General features: G+C 40.5%; 1 protein-coding gene across 4 annotated transcripts in view; it reads left to right on the top strand.

Moving 5' to 3' along the window:
• The first annotated feature begins 582 nt into the window (after window positions 1-582).
• Window positions 583-16100, top strand: part of syn1 (synapsin I) — a 31837-nt gene continuing 16319 nt past the window's right edge. Inside the window, exons 1-4 of one of the 4 annotated variants that reach the window (XM_049016525.1) lie at window positions 583-1050; window positions 1365-1716; window positions 14303-14360; window positions 14896-14987. In XM_049016525.1, the coding sequence (XP_048872482.1) occupies window positions 1415-1716; window positions 14303-14360; window positions 14896-14987 (452 nt within the window). In that variant the 5' untranslated portion in view covers window positions 583-1050; window positions 1365-1414. Of the gene's footprint in view, window positions 1101-1364; window positions 1717-14302; window positions 14361-14895; window positions 14988-16100 lie in introns of all 4 variants that reach the window. The other 3 variants (XM_049016524.1, XM_049016526.1, XM_049016527.1) reach the window with 3 other exon arrangements.

Here is a 16100-nt window from a genome sequence, read left to right as displayed (position 1 = left end):
CAGAACATCTGATTCTTAATGAGTTAAGTCCCAAAACCTTTCTCACGATAAGAGGGCGTCCAAATTAAATGTATTAATCACCGGGAACTTTCGTTCTAACCAGTGTTTCCATGGCAATTTGCCAGGAAGCTGGGAATCTGTACGAATACGCAATCAATACTATAATTATTAAATCAATTAATTAAATTTACAGATAATGTAGAAAATTACGTTTAACATTTCAGATGACGGGGTAGCCATCGAGTAAATAAGGAAAATGCCTACCCGGAATGTTTATATATATATTTTTTCATTAACAATTAAAAGATGTGGCACGATCTTCGTACTCTTCTGTGCATTAAAGTCATTCCTGCCATTCCTATCACTACAATGTTACAGCTGTTAGCGGCAACAAAAATAAATCAATGGGGCAACGAATTTCTGTAGTCACTCCATGTATCACACGAAGGAGAACGATATTTCACAATATGAGTCCTCCAGCCCACACCGACCATCAGCATCATTCCCTCCACCATGACAACGCCCCTTATGCTTAATCTTTTATAGAAGCTCCCTCACGAGTCAGCAAAGCTAGCTGTCCCCCTCCTCAGCAGAACGTACCATTCGTCAAACCGATCTCAAGTCAGGGTAGTGACTAGGGATGGGGAGGGGGGATACTGTTAAACGTAAAGGGAGGATTGGACAGAGGTTGCTGCAATATCCATACGCCTAGTCCTATACCTCCACTCCCTTGCCCTGAAGGCAGCGGTACCCAGCAAGGCTCTGCAGTCGCTTTTATAGATTCATTCACTTTAATTTTCATTTGAATTAAGGAACGGGTGAAATATTAAAAGACTGATGCAAGTAAATTATACAGCTTGTTCCGCAAACGGTGGGTCAATGCATATGCGTAAATGCAAGCGCGTTCTTCTGTTACGTTCCTAAGGAAATTGAACGTTTATATTGTAGGTGATCTTAATGCTTCAGTGATAGGGGACATATATAAAGGGATGTTGGCCGGTGTGATCGAGCATTTGGAAAAGGAATACGTTTGATGCAAAAGCCCCAGAGGTGAGACATCTCATCCTTCCGAGTCCAAGGTATTTTCACCTCCATGTCAGGTTGGAGTATTTACGATTTATCCTTGTATTTCCTGAAATTTTCTATGTTATATTGTGCGTGTTGTGATTAATTCTTGTGGATAAAAATAATTGTATGAGGGGAATGTTGAGTGACGTTAAAGGATCTATCTTTGGTTGGCATAGCTTAAAGGTCCCCATCCCTATGCATCTCGGAATCACGTTTCCTCTTATCACCACGGTTCCGATTTGCGTCTCATTGGACTGTCCTTAACCAGGGGACAATTTTCTGTCTCACTGCGACAGATTGAAGAAAACAGCCTCGTCTCCGATATCTTGCACCTTGGGCCGCAGAAATGAATTACCTACGTCGTCGACTGTCGGATAGCAATTTTATGTCCAACCTGCCCAATGGGTACATGAGTGACCTGCAGCGCCCCGACCCGCCGCAGCCTAGCCCGGTCGTGTCTCCGGGACCGCCCGAAAGGCGCCAGTCTACCAGTCAGTCCGCCGGCGGCGGCTTCTTCTCCTCCATTTCCAACGCAGTCAAACAGACCACTGCAGCCGCAGCCGCGACGTTTAACGAGGCTGCAGACAGGGCGACCGGCCCGGCCAAAGGAAAGGTACTCCTGGTTATCGATGACCAACAGACAGATTGGTAAGGAATCCGATGTGTTTGCTTTAATTGCACGGCCAGCCTTATTTCATTTATTTGATTGGTTCTTCAGATCAGTGATGTAGGTTTATCGGTAAATCTACGGGCTGTACCTGTCTACCTGTTGAAGAGACTGCCCGCCAGCAGCAGCAGCAGCAGCGTGCGCTTCACAGCCGAATTTCGCCTCTCGCCTCACCGCCTTGATCAATGAGTCATCGGCAATCGCCGAGGTATCTAGTAAAGCAATGAGATGGGCGAAAGCTTCGGGCATTTCATATGTCGATTTCGTTGCCATGACCCCCTCGGCTATTTTCCTTGGTTAGTCGGAGGGGATTTTGGTATATACTGAAATATCGTAAACGCTTAGGATCGCATATTATCAGGCCTGTTTTATAGAATGTACAGTATGGGGGAAATGAGGGACATTTCGTGCGCATTTCAAGAATAATAATAACGAACAATAATATATGATAATAATTAATTATTATATTATAAGCACCCCCATCCACAGACTGATTCATTTCTATCTCTTGTTTGGTTTATGCCCCAAATACTACGCCCCTCCCCACTAAATCAACTTACCCGCCCCTTTTTTGCGCAAGAGAGCAGGCGGCAGTAACAGGCACGCTGCAACATCATGCGCAGTTTCCATGCGATTGCGCATGCTGTTTGGATTGTACCCGTCCAATCAGTTGTGACCATTTCACATTCTCAGATATAAAGGATGGCTTTCAAGCATAGTTTTTAATTTTTTTTTATTATTCTTAAACTAGAAACACTTAAAAGATTAAGTGAAGTGTTGTATATAGACCGGAAAGCCACCAACCTACTTTGGTTCCCGGTGTGACGCATTGGATTACCAAGGAGATACAATACATGAGTATTTTCTAACAAAGACAACAGTTTAAAAAATACTTTTCTAATTAAAATAATTAAAATCAGTAACACGATTGCCGGTTCAGTTTATTGTGCTGGTAAAAGAACCACGAGCTCAATAAAGCATAATTAAAGATAAGTAAGGATGTTGCTATCCAAACGTGACGTCAGCTGCGAAGGTAATGGGGGGTGCCTCACGTTCAGAAAAAAACGCATTCTTGTGTTTCTTAAATCTCAGTCCACTTACTTAATTGCTTGCAGTCGTGAAACATTTGTTAGTGTTGGCTGTGCCCGGACAGATAACCCAATGTGACCTCAGTACTGACCTCAGTATTAGCAGCTTCATTCTATTATTTCTTTAACAAACATTTTATTCAAGAAGGGTGACAAATACATGTAGACGATGCATTATATCCACATTTTATTGCATGGGGAAATACAGTTATTCCCTGAATAAAGAGGCAGATATATTACTATTATGATTTAAGTGATTTTTTTTCCTTTCTAGAAGTTATTACATACATCTCACCAGTTTCTACGTGAAGGCGTGCAGATGGATTACTTGAGTAAATAGATGAAACAGTGCAAAATGTCTTTCTGTAAGTACTTTACTCCAGTTAATACATCCTTGTCTCTGCTGTGACTTTAATGGAACATACAATGCAGTGAACAAGTAAGTACACCCCTTGTCTTTTTCAGCATATTTGGACAAACAAATATTAGACCTTTATTACAACAACATTACTAGAAAAATATAAAAAATCAGAAAAAGTCACACTTCTAATTTATATTCAGTAATCATTTATGCAATTGAAATCAGAAATTCTTACTTCTTGTGAGGAAAAAGTACACCCCTACGCTTGTCACTATATTTACCTAAAAATTAGAATCAGATGCACCAAATGATTTCTAAGAGTCTCACCTCACACGGACAATTGGTCCTGTTTAAACATACATAGCTATTGAGGTACATGGTACCATTGTGCCGAAATTGCTGCCCAAAGTCCTCAAAACGATGGTTGTTGGTGCGTTTGAGTCTGGGAAGCTGATTGAAATCATCCACTCTGCTTTTCACAAAATCATCTACAAATGAAGAAGGTTTCATACCATTGGCAATCTGTCTAAGCCAGGTTGTCCTACTGAATTCCTCATCAGGAAGTCTCAAAGAACCTCAGGGTGTCATTAAGGGATCTTCAGGCAGATCTTTCCACAGTCCATGTGAATGTGCATTAGTCTACCATAAGAAAGAGACTTTGCCAAGACTTTGGTGGAGTGTTTTGCATCGTGCTGCTTTGCTGCCTCAGGGCCTGGCCATCTTCTCATCATAGTGTCTACAATGTATTCATAATCGTACCAGAAAGTGCCTGAGGAGAATGTGATGCCAGGAAGTTGAAGCTGAACCATATGTTTGCCTTTTAACATGGTAATGACCCCAAACATACAAGCAGATATATGCAGGAGTGGCTCAAAACAAAGAACATAGTTGTTAAAATCTTATCTAGCTCTGATTTAAAGAAACCCAGGGTTTTAGCTTGCAATACACTAACAGGAAGACTATTCCATACTCTAACTACACGCTGTGTAAAGTAGTGCTTTCTCATATTCATTTTAAAATGGTCTGCTATTTTCCATCTATGGCCATGAGTTCTAGTATTTAAATTAATATTGAAGTAACTTTGGCTGAACAGCATCCAGACGTGTTAGAATTTTACATACCTGGATCATGTCCCCCCTTAGTCTCCTTTGCTCGAGGCTAAACAGATTCAGCTCAGCTAACCTCTCCTCATAAGACATTCCTCTAAGACCAGGAATCATTCTTGTAGTCCGACGTTGCAGCCTTTCCAAGGCAGCAATGTCCTTCTTAAGGTTTAGTGATCAAACCTGCATACAATATTCTAGGTGGGGTCTTACCAAGGAATTATATAATCGCAGCATCACCTCCCTTCACTTAAACTCCACACACCTAGAGGTGTAACCCAACATCCTATTGGTCTTTTTAATTGCTTCCCCACACTGGTGAGAGTGGGACATGGAAGCATCTATGTGAACATAAATAACTTAACCTTGAGTTAGAGCTACAACTACAAATCAAAGCTAGTTGTCTTTGGTATATATTTTTTGACAATTTGACTAAGTCAGAAGTTTCTGGCTATTTTCAACTTACGAATAATGGACCTATTTGGATATTTCACTGTGGCAGATGAGGTTAGGAGTTTTTGTTATGGATATGTTAGTAGCCTCTTGATTTCGTTATAGGATGCTTTGGTCTTGAGTCCATTTTCTTGGCTGCTTGGCAGTGCTTTGTCACTCTGATGACTAGTTGGTGGCTGACTGGCTTCAGCGCATGGTTGGTTATTCCATGGTCATCTGTCAGTAGATTGACTGATAGCAGTTTTTGGGCTCCGTGATTCAAGCAGTACTCGAGACCACCTCCAACTGAGGTGAGTACCTGCTGTTCGCTCTGGACATTTTCAAGCTGCCCACACATGCTTGCCTGGTCTTCTTTGGTGCTGATTGTAGCAGCATGCAGCTGGTGCTATAGTGATATGACTGTATTGCATACATTGACGTATAAGTGGGGTTCTGTTAGATGGAGTGCCTGTTAACTTTGTGTTATGGTTGAAGTAGCAAGCAGTTAACACAGTCAGCATAATCAGCATTAATTCATGACCAATGGTTCTTCTGAGAATGGCATGACTATGTCAGCTCAGCCTGCTAAACACATCAAAGGAAGGGCTGATTGTCGGTTGCCTGGACACTCCCTTTGCTTCATTGTTGCCTCTCTGTGATTAGCCCCTGCCTGTCAGGGATGAGAGGACGCCTGGCTGAGTGATGTGGGATCTACATTGAGAACTGTGAGAGCACTTCACTTGATCAGATGGCTTTCCTCCATGGTTTTCTCAACATCATTGCTACACTCTCTCATCTGTCCGTCGCTTACTTATTATTTCATTATGCTAGCTTGTTAGCTTCTTATCAAAATCAGCTTGCATCGTTGTTCACCTGGATTAGTTTACAACCTGTTCTATTTCTACAGTTTCTTTTCTCCAGCTCCTCCCCTACCTGTTATTCATTCTGGCTCCATCTACTCATTTGTCTTTTTGAGTTGTGTCCAATGTGAAACACCAGACCATCAATCTTGAAACATATAAAGTCTCCCACAAGGCTCTCCAGCATTAGGCTGGCTGCCTTGGTGCAGTTCATTTTGATAGAGTGTACAAGTCTGTCCTAAGCATTTTACAGTGGTTAATTGACAGAATGGCAAGGATTGCAGGTGTGCCCCAAACTCTTCATAGGAGGCCAACATTTGACTTGTGATAAGCTCTATAATCCCTAATTAATTATTTGAACTTGACCTGATTTGCCACAGTCCATGATCTATGTACAGTTAGCTTTTATGACTGTATGAATCAGCGGCTTAGCCCAGCACTGTGAAACGCTGTTTCTCAGTACTGGGAGATCATACCTACATTGCTAAACATTATGTGGTATATTGTAAACTGCCTGTAATAATCTAAATTACTTACATAATTATATTAAAGTCAGTACTGTTACATTTATTCTTTCTTCATTCTTTGTATATCCAAGTTATTATTCCCATACTTTTGTGGTGAGGTTTTGTAATTTGTTGTATCATTTGTTAACTTCTAGTTTGAGGTGGCCATTCTCATTGAAGGAAGGTAAGATTCTTCTCTCAGGCAGACATTTTACTCCACCAGTCACCAACATGTCTGGTTGTTTTCAGTTGCCCTTAGCAATAATGCGGCCCTGAATGCATTTTTAGGCTGTTCATGCGTTGTATAGTTTTTTACAAGGATTGCACACCTTCCTTGTTGTGTTTAGCCTAGTAATAATTAAAAAAATCAATTTTATGGAATGCTTTGGCTTTCTGCTTTTCCCAGCTGCACTGCATGGTCAAGGAGACTTTTAACTTAAATAAAGATGGATAAAACGGAGCCAACTTTTGTGCTTCTCAGTGTGGCTATTGACTGCAGTCCACAGAATTTCAAGAAAATGAGCCTTCGAGCCCCGAATAATTCATTCCAGACAAACCGATAGTTACAAAAATTTTAGTGGGCAGAATGATAATCAGAGAAGGATTTAGATTTTGGAAATTCCTTCCTGGATGCCTTGGTTGACTGCTAGCTTGGGTGCAGCTATCACCAGTGCTATTGCAAAGAGTGCATGAGGTTTCTGTTGCCTGAACCGGGAGGGTGGGCTGGAATTCAGGTATCGTGTGGCTCCCGTTTCATCTAAAATAAGTACTGACCAACCACTGGCCACTGCATGGGCAGCAATGACTCTCACTATGCTCAAGATCTGTGAAATTTTTCATGAGAACGCATGTCCCATTCATAAAACTAGCCAGTGGTGTGACTTGATAATAGACTATTACAGAACTTTACTTTCATAGATATCCTTTTCATTTTTTGTTTTCAAGCAAACGTTCCTGACACATTGATTTAAATATGTTGTTTCTGTACATTTCTTCATTACATTATATTACTCTGACCTGATAAGGGAACACAATGTGAACACCAAAGCTGCAACATATTTTATGTTTTTCAAAATGTCCTCTTATATGACAGCTGTTATGTGTTAGCTGTACGATGTGTAGTAACTGTTATGTGTAAGTGCCTTGTCATTGTTGTCTCCAGCCGACTATCTACATGGCATTGGAAATCTTCCAAAACCCCCTGTCTTCTGGCTCTGCAGGTTTTCCAGTGGCATGTTAATTGCTGAGATGATTGAGTCCTTTTATCTTATTGACGGTTGTCCGCTTCCTCTTTTTACCTCCAAGTTTTCCAAGCATCATGGCTTCTTGATTGCATTGGCTTTTCTCATAACATGCCCATTGTGATTTTAGTATGGTAACCTGTGCTGAACATTCCGGTTTTGATTTAATTAACAGTTTACTTGTTTGCATTCTTGTGGTTCATGAAATTCTGAGAAGTTTTTGTCCTGCTTCTTCACTGTCCAGCTATCAGAGGAAAATCTGAACTATTCTGATATTGGTTTTTAGAGAGAAGTTGATGCTTTTTTCATGATTCTTCATTGCAGCATTTCTAGGTGTCAGTCTATGATGTATTTCTTGATTTTTTTTGTGCATGATTGTTCCAAGGAATCAAAAGCTGCTTATAACCTTTGTATCTTCACCAGCTACATTAAAATTGCCTGCATAGTAATTGTATGCAACCTTATCTAATTCCTTTACTAGTTTGGAAGCAGTTTTTATCTTCATATTCCTTGCTAACTTTGACTTCTTGTCCAGTGTAGAGATTCTTCATAAGGATAATGAGATGCCCTGGTTTTTCATATGTTGACATAGTCAATATAATCAAATGCCTTGATGCAGTCAGTAGAAGGCAGGTTGATCTCCTAGCCTTTCCCGAATTCATCTTGACAGTTCTGTGTAGGACTGTAATGTATGTTGAAGTACCATTGTCATAGTCCTCTTGGAATGTAATAGAAAGTATATTGTAGGATAGCTTGTAGACTGTCTGCCAAGACTGGTGCCTGTCTGGTCCTCTTCCATGTGTCTTGTCATGGTTTGGCCAGCAGATGTCCCTGGCCATCCTGTTCCCTTTCTGTCTTGTAGCCCTTATTCCCTAGTTTGTTTAGTTGCTCCCCGGACTGCTGTGTGGCTTAATGGGCTAAGTGGTTGCCCATGGTTCCTAACTCCCCTTTTATTGGGGGCTCGAGGCTGGCCAAAGGTCAGTCCTAGCTACAGTGGGGCAAAAAAGTATTTGGTCAGCCACCGATTATGCAAGTTCTCCCACTGAAAATGATGGCAGAGGTCAGTAATTTTCATCATAGGTACACTTCAACTGTGAGAGACAGAATGTGAAAAAAAAATCCATGAATGCACATGGTAGGATTTTTAAAGAATTTATTTGTAAATTAGGGTGGAAAATAAGTATTTGGTCAATTCAAACAAGGAAAATCTCTGGCTCTCACAGACCTGTAACGTCTTCTTTAAGAAGCTTTTCTGTCCTCCACTCGTTACCTGTCTTAATGGCACCTGTTCGAACTCATTATCTGTATAAAAGACACCTGTCCACAGCCTCAAACAGTCAGACTCCAAACTCCACTATGGCCAAGACCAAAGAGCTTTCGAAGGACACCAGGAAAAGAATTGTAGACCTGCACCAGACTGGGAAGAGTGAATCTACAATAGGCAAGCAGCTTGGTGTGAAAAAATCAACTGTGGGAGCAATTATCAGAAAATGGAAGACATACAAGACCACTGATAATCTCCCTCGATCTGGGGCTCCACGCAAGATCTCATCCCGTGGGGTCAAAATGATCATGAGAACGGTGAGCAAAAATCCCAGAACCACACGGGGGGACCTGGTGAATGACCTGCAGAGAGCTGGGACCAAAGTAACAAAGGTCACCATCAGTAACACACTACAACGGCAGGGAATCAAATCCTGCAGTGCCAGACGTGTTCCGCTGCTGAAGCCAGTGCATGTCCAGGCCCGTCTGAAGTTTGCCAGAGAGCACATGGATGATACAGCAGAGGATTGGGAGAATGTCATGTGGTCAGATGAAACCAAAGTAGAACTTTTTGGTCTAAACTCAACTCGTCGTGTTTGGAGGAAGAAGAATACTGAGTTGCATCCCAAGAACACCATACCTACTGTGAAGCATGGGGGGGGAAACATCATGCTTTGGGGCTGTTTTTCTGCTAAGGGGACAGGACGACTGATCCGTGTTAAGGAAAGAATGAATGGGGCCATGTATCGTGAGATCTTGAGCCAAAACCTCCTTCCATCAGTGAGAGCTTTGAAGATGAAACGTGGCTGGGTCTTCCAACATGACAATGATCCCAAACACACTGCCCGGGCAACAAAGGAGTGGCTCCGTAAGAAGCATTTGAAAGTCCTGGAGTGGCCTAGCCAGTCTCCAGACCTCAACCCCATAGAAAATCTGTGGAGGGAGTTGAAAGTCCGTGTTGCTCGGCGACAGCCCCAAAACATCACTGCTCTCGAGAAGATCTGCATGGAGGAATGGGCCAAAATACCAGCTACTGTGTGTGCAAACCTGGTAAAGACCTATAGTAATCGTTTGACCTCTGTTATTGCCAACAAAGGTTATGTTACAAAGTATTGAGTTGAATTTTTGTTATTGACCAAATACTTATTTTCCACCCTAATTTACAAATAAATTCTTTAAAAATCCTACCATGTGAATTCATGGATTTTTTTTTCACATTCTGTCTCTCACAGTTGAAGTGTACCTATGATGAAAATTACTGACCTCTGCCATCATTTTCAGTGGGAGAACTTGCACAATCGGTGGCTGACCAAATAATTTTTTGCCCCACTGTAGTTGTTTTTTTTTTTTTTTTTTTTTTTTTTAACATCTGTTATTCTGTGTTCTCTTGTTTTGCTGCCTGGTTGTATTATGTTAGTTTTCCTTATTTTATTTTCCCTTGATGTTTAAACCCGCTGTATCTGTTAATTGATTTCGTTGCTTTTAGTTCTTTCTATCCTACCCCTGCCCCTTGTTAGTCTTTGTTATCTGTGTATTTAAATGCTTGCCTTTGTTCATTTCCTTGGTCACTGTAGTTGTTGCTGTGTGTTAGTAGCTGTTTCCTAGACCTGCTCCCTGTTGTGTTTCTTTGTGTCTTCTTTTAGTTAGTTTCTTAATTTTTCCTGTTCTGTTTTAGACCCCCTGTGGTTCCTTTATTTTGTGGTTTCCCCCTTTGTGTTCCTTTTTGCTGTTAAACCCCTTTTAGTTGGAGCCGCCCCATGGAATATTCCTCTTTTCTCACGTTCACTATACCCTGCCGTGACAGAATGACTGATCCAAACTGACGATCCCGTGGAGTTTCTCAGGCTGGGATCCATATACCTCACCCTTTCTTCTGTTCCTGAGCCTGTTCCTCCAGTTCCCAGCCCTGCAGAGGTTTTTGTCAAGTTGTCTCATAGGAACACAACTCCTGCAGCTGTCTCCTGCATCACCTATTGAGGATTAACATGAGAGTACTCCTACCAGAGGCAACACTGGATGCCAAACCAGGAAAATGTCATTGTAACTAGAACGTTCGAGCTTGTTCCATAGCTTTTTGGGGATTAGCCCTGTGGAACTCCATACTTCAGATCATGGTCAAGAATATTTCTAGAGTTAATAAAAAAGTGTGATAGCAGCCACAGACAGTAGGTGACTTGTTTTATTCAGCACATTGTTGTGATGTAGCGGATTAAACTGAAATACTGACCCACTACCCCAGTTAATTAATAGGTGCTGCTTTTCACAAATGGTTGGCTTTCATTTTCTCTACATAATTATATTAACAGAACCAGCAGTGAATTTTCCACTAGATCTAACTAGTCTGCTTGAGCTGTTGCTAGTTAAGCAAAAGCAGGGTACCCTAGGCAACACTGAAAGTCCCGTTGCCAAACTTACCAGCAAGTTTTTTCTCATACTTTACCTAAGGGAGGACGTCCGTCTAGTCTCCAAGTTGGGGCTTTAGAAAGCAGCAGAAATCCTGAATCAGTCAATCTCTCCATTATTTTGGCTGTTGTAACCTAATAACTGACAATTGTTCCCAGACAATCACAAAATACCCTCCAAACCCTGCAGATAAATGAAGAACCTCTCTCAGATATGGTACCGCTTTGATTGCAGAAGAGACAATATAGGAGTTTCATTGAGTGCCACATAAGTTTGCAGGAGTGGGAAAAAGTTAAGCATTTCTCAAATATGTTTTTTTTTTTGTAAATTAAGCAAATCATTATGTTCTTGACTGAAGAGAATGTTGCATTTCTCACCTAATAAAAGAAAAACTTTCAGAAGGACATTGGCATTTGAAGTAACTCTTTGGCTGAATAGCATCCAGACCTGTTAGAATCTTATATACCTGGATCATGTCCCCCCTTAGTCTCCTTTGCTCGAGGTTAAACAGATTCAGTTCAGCTAACCTCTCCTCATAAGACATTCCTCTAAGACCAGGAATCATTCTTGTAGCTCCACGTTAAACCCTTTCCAAGGCAGCAATGTCCTTTTTAAGGTATGGTACAAACTTGCACACAATATTCTAAGTGGGGTATTATCAAGGAATTAATTAACTCCACACACCTAGAGATGTAACCCAACATCCTATTGGCCTTTTTAATTGCTTCCCCACACTGGTGAGAGTGGGACATGGAAGCATCAACATACACATCGAGGTCTTTCTCATAATTCAACTTCCTTTATTTCAGTGGAACCCTTAAAATATCTTACTTTATATTTCTGCTCCCTGCATGGATTACCTTACATTTATCTATGTTAAATCTGACAGGTATCAGCCCAGTTGCTAATTAAATCAAGATCCCATTGTAGCTTCTGTGCTGCTAGTTTGGTACCTGCTACACCACCCACCTTGGTGTTGTCTGTAAATTTAATCAGTTTACTGTATGTATTGGTGTCAATATCATTAATGTAAATTGGGAACAATAGTGGTCCTAAAATTTAACCCTGCGGTACCCCACTATGAGCGCAGGCCCACTGTGACATTGTGCCTGCTGCTTTGATCTTAAGCATGACCTGTTTGTGGGGGACAACATCAAAGGAATTCTAAGTAGATCACATCATAGGTCTTTTTATGATCAATTTCTCTTGCAGCTTCCTCAAAGAACTAGTAGATAAGTTAAACATAATCTACCTCTCCTAAATCCATGTTAACTATCCCTCAGAATGTTATTTGAATCCAGGTAATCTACCATTTTCACTTGGATTATAGCTTTCATTACTTTTCCAGTTAAAATGACCCATAATTTGCTGGATTACTTCTCCCTTTCTTGAATATGGCCGTTATATTAGCATGCTTCAAATCAGAAGGTACCACACCAGCAGATAAGGATTTCTGAAATAGTAATGTTAAAGGTTGGCTAATAATATCCCTCATCTCTTTTAAAACTAAAGGTAAGATACCATAAGGACCCTGTGATTAATTTATTTTGAGCTTAGCCAGGCTTTGTAGCACATCAGCCTCAGTTATACATATACTGGTCATAGACGACACAGGATTAGTAATAAGAGTTGGTAATTGCTCTTGTCCTCTACAGTGAATACCCATGTGAAATGGTCATTAAACTCATTTACTATATCAATTTAATTTTCAATTATAAGACCCTTACTATCCTGCAGATTAGTGATTTCAGCAGTTAGAGCTCTTTTGGAGTTAAACTATTGGAAGAAACTTTTAATATCATCCTTAGCCTCCAATGCAATCTTCATTTCTACATTCATCTTAGCGAGACTAATGTTATTTTTTAACTCAACCTTTAGACTTAGATACTCCTGCTTTATTCTGGAATCATTAGTTTTTTTTCATTTGTAGAACAGAGCCCTTTTTCCTGACTTCATTCTTAATTTCCATAGTAAACCACTTTAGATTTAGTTTAGCTGGAAACAGGAATGAAGTCCTCTTGCACTTGCAATAATGTGGTTTTGAAAAATTCCCATGCCTCTTCAACAGTTTTCCTATTTACCTCCATCCAGTTTACAGATTCTAGTTTCAGTCTCATACCATTATGGTTAGCCTTCCTAACACTGAATATTTTTGTTTTGGACAGCTCTTTGGACAATAAAATTAACCTCAAATTTAACCATGTTATCATCACTACTGTCAAGTGGTTCTAAAACCTCTAATTTTCCAATTCTATCCTGGTTATTAGAGAAAACAAGATCAAAAATAGGGTTTTAACAAACTGAGTCACAAAACAATAATGTACCAATTCCACCATGTCAAGTCCATTTATAGAAGATCCCAGGTCACACGCTGGGCACAAGGCTGGCATTTCAGGGCCACGTGTTCAGTCTTGTGCCAAACTACACTGACATTCACTACAGGTGTGAGCAAATCAAAAGTGACAATTGCACTAAAAACGGAAACAAAACAAAAATGTGTGGATTTTGTTTGTGCGGACCGATGACCTGTGATTGCAAACACAATCCATATTTCCTTTGCAGGTGGGCATGGGATGAGACTTATAAGATGCGTGTGGGAGTGGAACAAAATGTTTTTATAAAACATTATTTTACATTAAACACCAGCAATAAAGCTGTATGACAAATAAACCATAATGGCATGTAGCTTCGCTGGCTGAAGATCCGGAGATGAACCATTATGACACAGATTTCTTAAAATATTTTGATGTACATGTTATCTTTCACATTGCGATCTTTTTATTTTTAATCTTTTGCATGTTTGTGAGATGCTGCACGTTCCTAAATGTGTAACAAGCAGTGTACATGCACTATGCACACACTTATATTGGTGCATGTCACTATCTTGGTAAAGCACTCTTAAAATAACAAACACTGCGCTATTGACTTTAGATCAGGTTTTTGTTGTTCAAAAGCGCACCTGACTGCACCTCGTTTTATGATCGTTGCCCACGGGCAATCAGATGGGCGCAAGTACGTTTGCTATTTAAACAATGTGAGCGCTGAATGGGAAAATGACAACTGCTTTGGGTTCATGCTACCAAAGATGTTAGTGTACGTGTCGGGGGACTCCAAGTGTTTTTATGTCCTTGCCATCTGTTCAGGTGAGTCTAATCAAGACAAAATAGTGATACTATCTCTACCTAGAATATGGGTGTGACAGTCATATATATACACACACACACACACACACACATATATGATGATTGCATTATGCCATTTTGCTGGATACATGCTCAAGACTCTTTCTGTTTCTCTGTTTCACCATCAGGGCTAAGTTCTTTAAAGGCAAGAAAATCCATGGTGAATTTGACATCAAAGTTGAACAGGTAGGATATGCAACTGAATAATCATTTCTGTATCACTTGTAAAGCATGAAACTTAAGATCATATGATGAGCAGCGAACAGGGGCAGGGGATGTGTGACTATGGGGATTGAGGATAGGGGGCAGGTTACAAGGTTTGACTCTTAGAACAATTGATTGTTAAGTGAGAGCCAGACATGCAATGACCATTCTCAGTATTTATTTTCTGCCATGGCTTTCACTTTGGATATTGTGGAATTTTATGAATGTGTCTGAGGATCCTGTTGTCAGTCTTAAGAAATAGATATGATATGTACTCATATTGTGTGATGATTCCAGGTTATTGTACTAAGGGGAAGGCACAGTAATAAGCTGCATGAATTCAGTGAGATTTCCCCGCTAATGGTCCAGTCAGATGCCTGTTGCATGCAAAGACTCTCATTACGATTTGTCTGATAATTCATCGTGGCTTTGTGTTTGCTTAGTCGACTCGCCTTCATCGCCAGTGTTTTTCACAGTTTTCTTTTCTATTGGTGCCCACCCCCCCCTCTCCCAACAGGCTGAGTTTTCTGAGGTCAACCTGGTGGCCCACGCTACTGGTAGCTATAGTGTGGACATTGAAGCAGTCCGCAACGGTAACAAGGTGACAAAGTAAGTGTATGCTCCCTAGAATCGTTTTTCTGTGTTTCCATGGAAGGAGATTTAATCACTGCGTTATAAGCAAATAGTCTTACATCAAACATGACAGGAAAACAAATGCAAACAAGGTTAATCAAAAATGCTGTACATCTTCTACTGTCCTGGTGTTGCTGTAATTGTTGACTTTAAATGTAAGTCGAATTTCTTATAAATGAATGTCAGAGACCGGAAACAGGAGCATGTGACATAGGGACTGAAAGACAGAAAAAAAAATTGTTGCAAAGGCTTCCTATTCAAGGGATATAAAGGGACGGTCGCGGATGGGACATAACTCAACAAAGCACTGTTATTTTGGGTCTGAAAAGATAATGTGTGCAAATGAGCGGGAAAAATTACAACAGAACATGCCAAAATGTAAGGGTTAGGTGGAACTGATTAATACACATAAACCTGCTCACTTGATTCTCCGTAAGACTGCTGGATGGATGGGCCCTCAAAGGGCTTTATTAATGTTCTATATAATTTAGCACATAGCATGAACCTGTCACACTGTTGTTAATGCATCATTTTATAATTAAATTGAATAAGATAATCAGATAAAATGATTTCTGTGTAACGTTGGTACTGTAGTGGAGCATAGCACAGCTGGCTATTGCTGACAAGCGTTGCTAAGGGTCTGTTGTTGGGCAACGTTACTACAGCTGTGGCTGTTGTCTAGCAACCAGTCTGGAATGGAAAAGTCTTAATTGTCTTTCGGCAACACAACAAAATGTGGGTGTTTGCATCAAAAGACTTTGGTGCGTATATAGGTTTAAACAGATTTAATTTGACTGTATTTTAAAAATACATGATACTAGCAATTGTAATTTGAAATATTCGCCACAATTGTTTCAAAAAGCAGAATTGTCCAGGGATTGTGCTTTACGTGGAGTGGGGATGCTTATGTGAACAGCAGCACTTCAGTTAGCTCGGAGTTCCCAGAGAGACTGTGCACAGCATTGAGTTGATACCCCCCATACAAAACATCAAATTATTTGAAAGAGAAGGTGAAGAGGCAGTGGGTGGTTGCTGTGTGTAGCTGTAAAGTATCAGCATCAGTCTGTGGGGATTCTGTAGGATATTTTG

Source organism: Brienomyrus brachyistius, chromosome 6, assembly GCF_023856365.1.
Source record: "Brienomyrus brachyistius isolate T26 chromosome 6, BBRACH_0.4, whole genome shotgun sequence".
NCBI classification, from domain to species: Eukaryota; Metazoa; Chordata; class Actinopteri; order Osteoglossiformes; family Mormyridae; genus Brienomyrus; species Brienomyrus brachyistius.
This window is presented reverse-complemented; position numbering and strand designations above follow the sequence as displayed.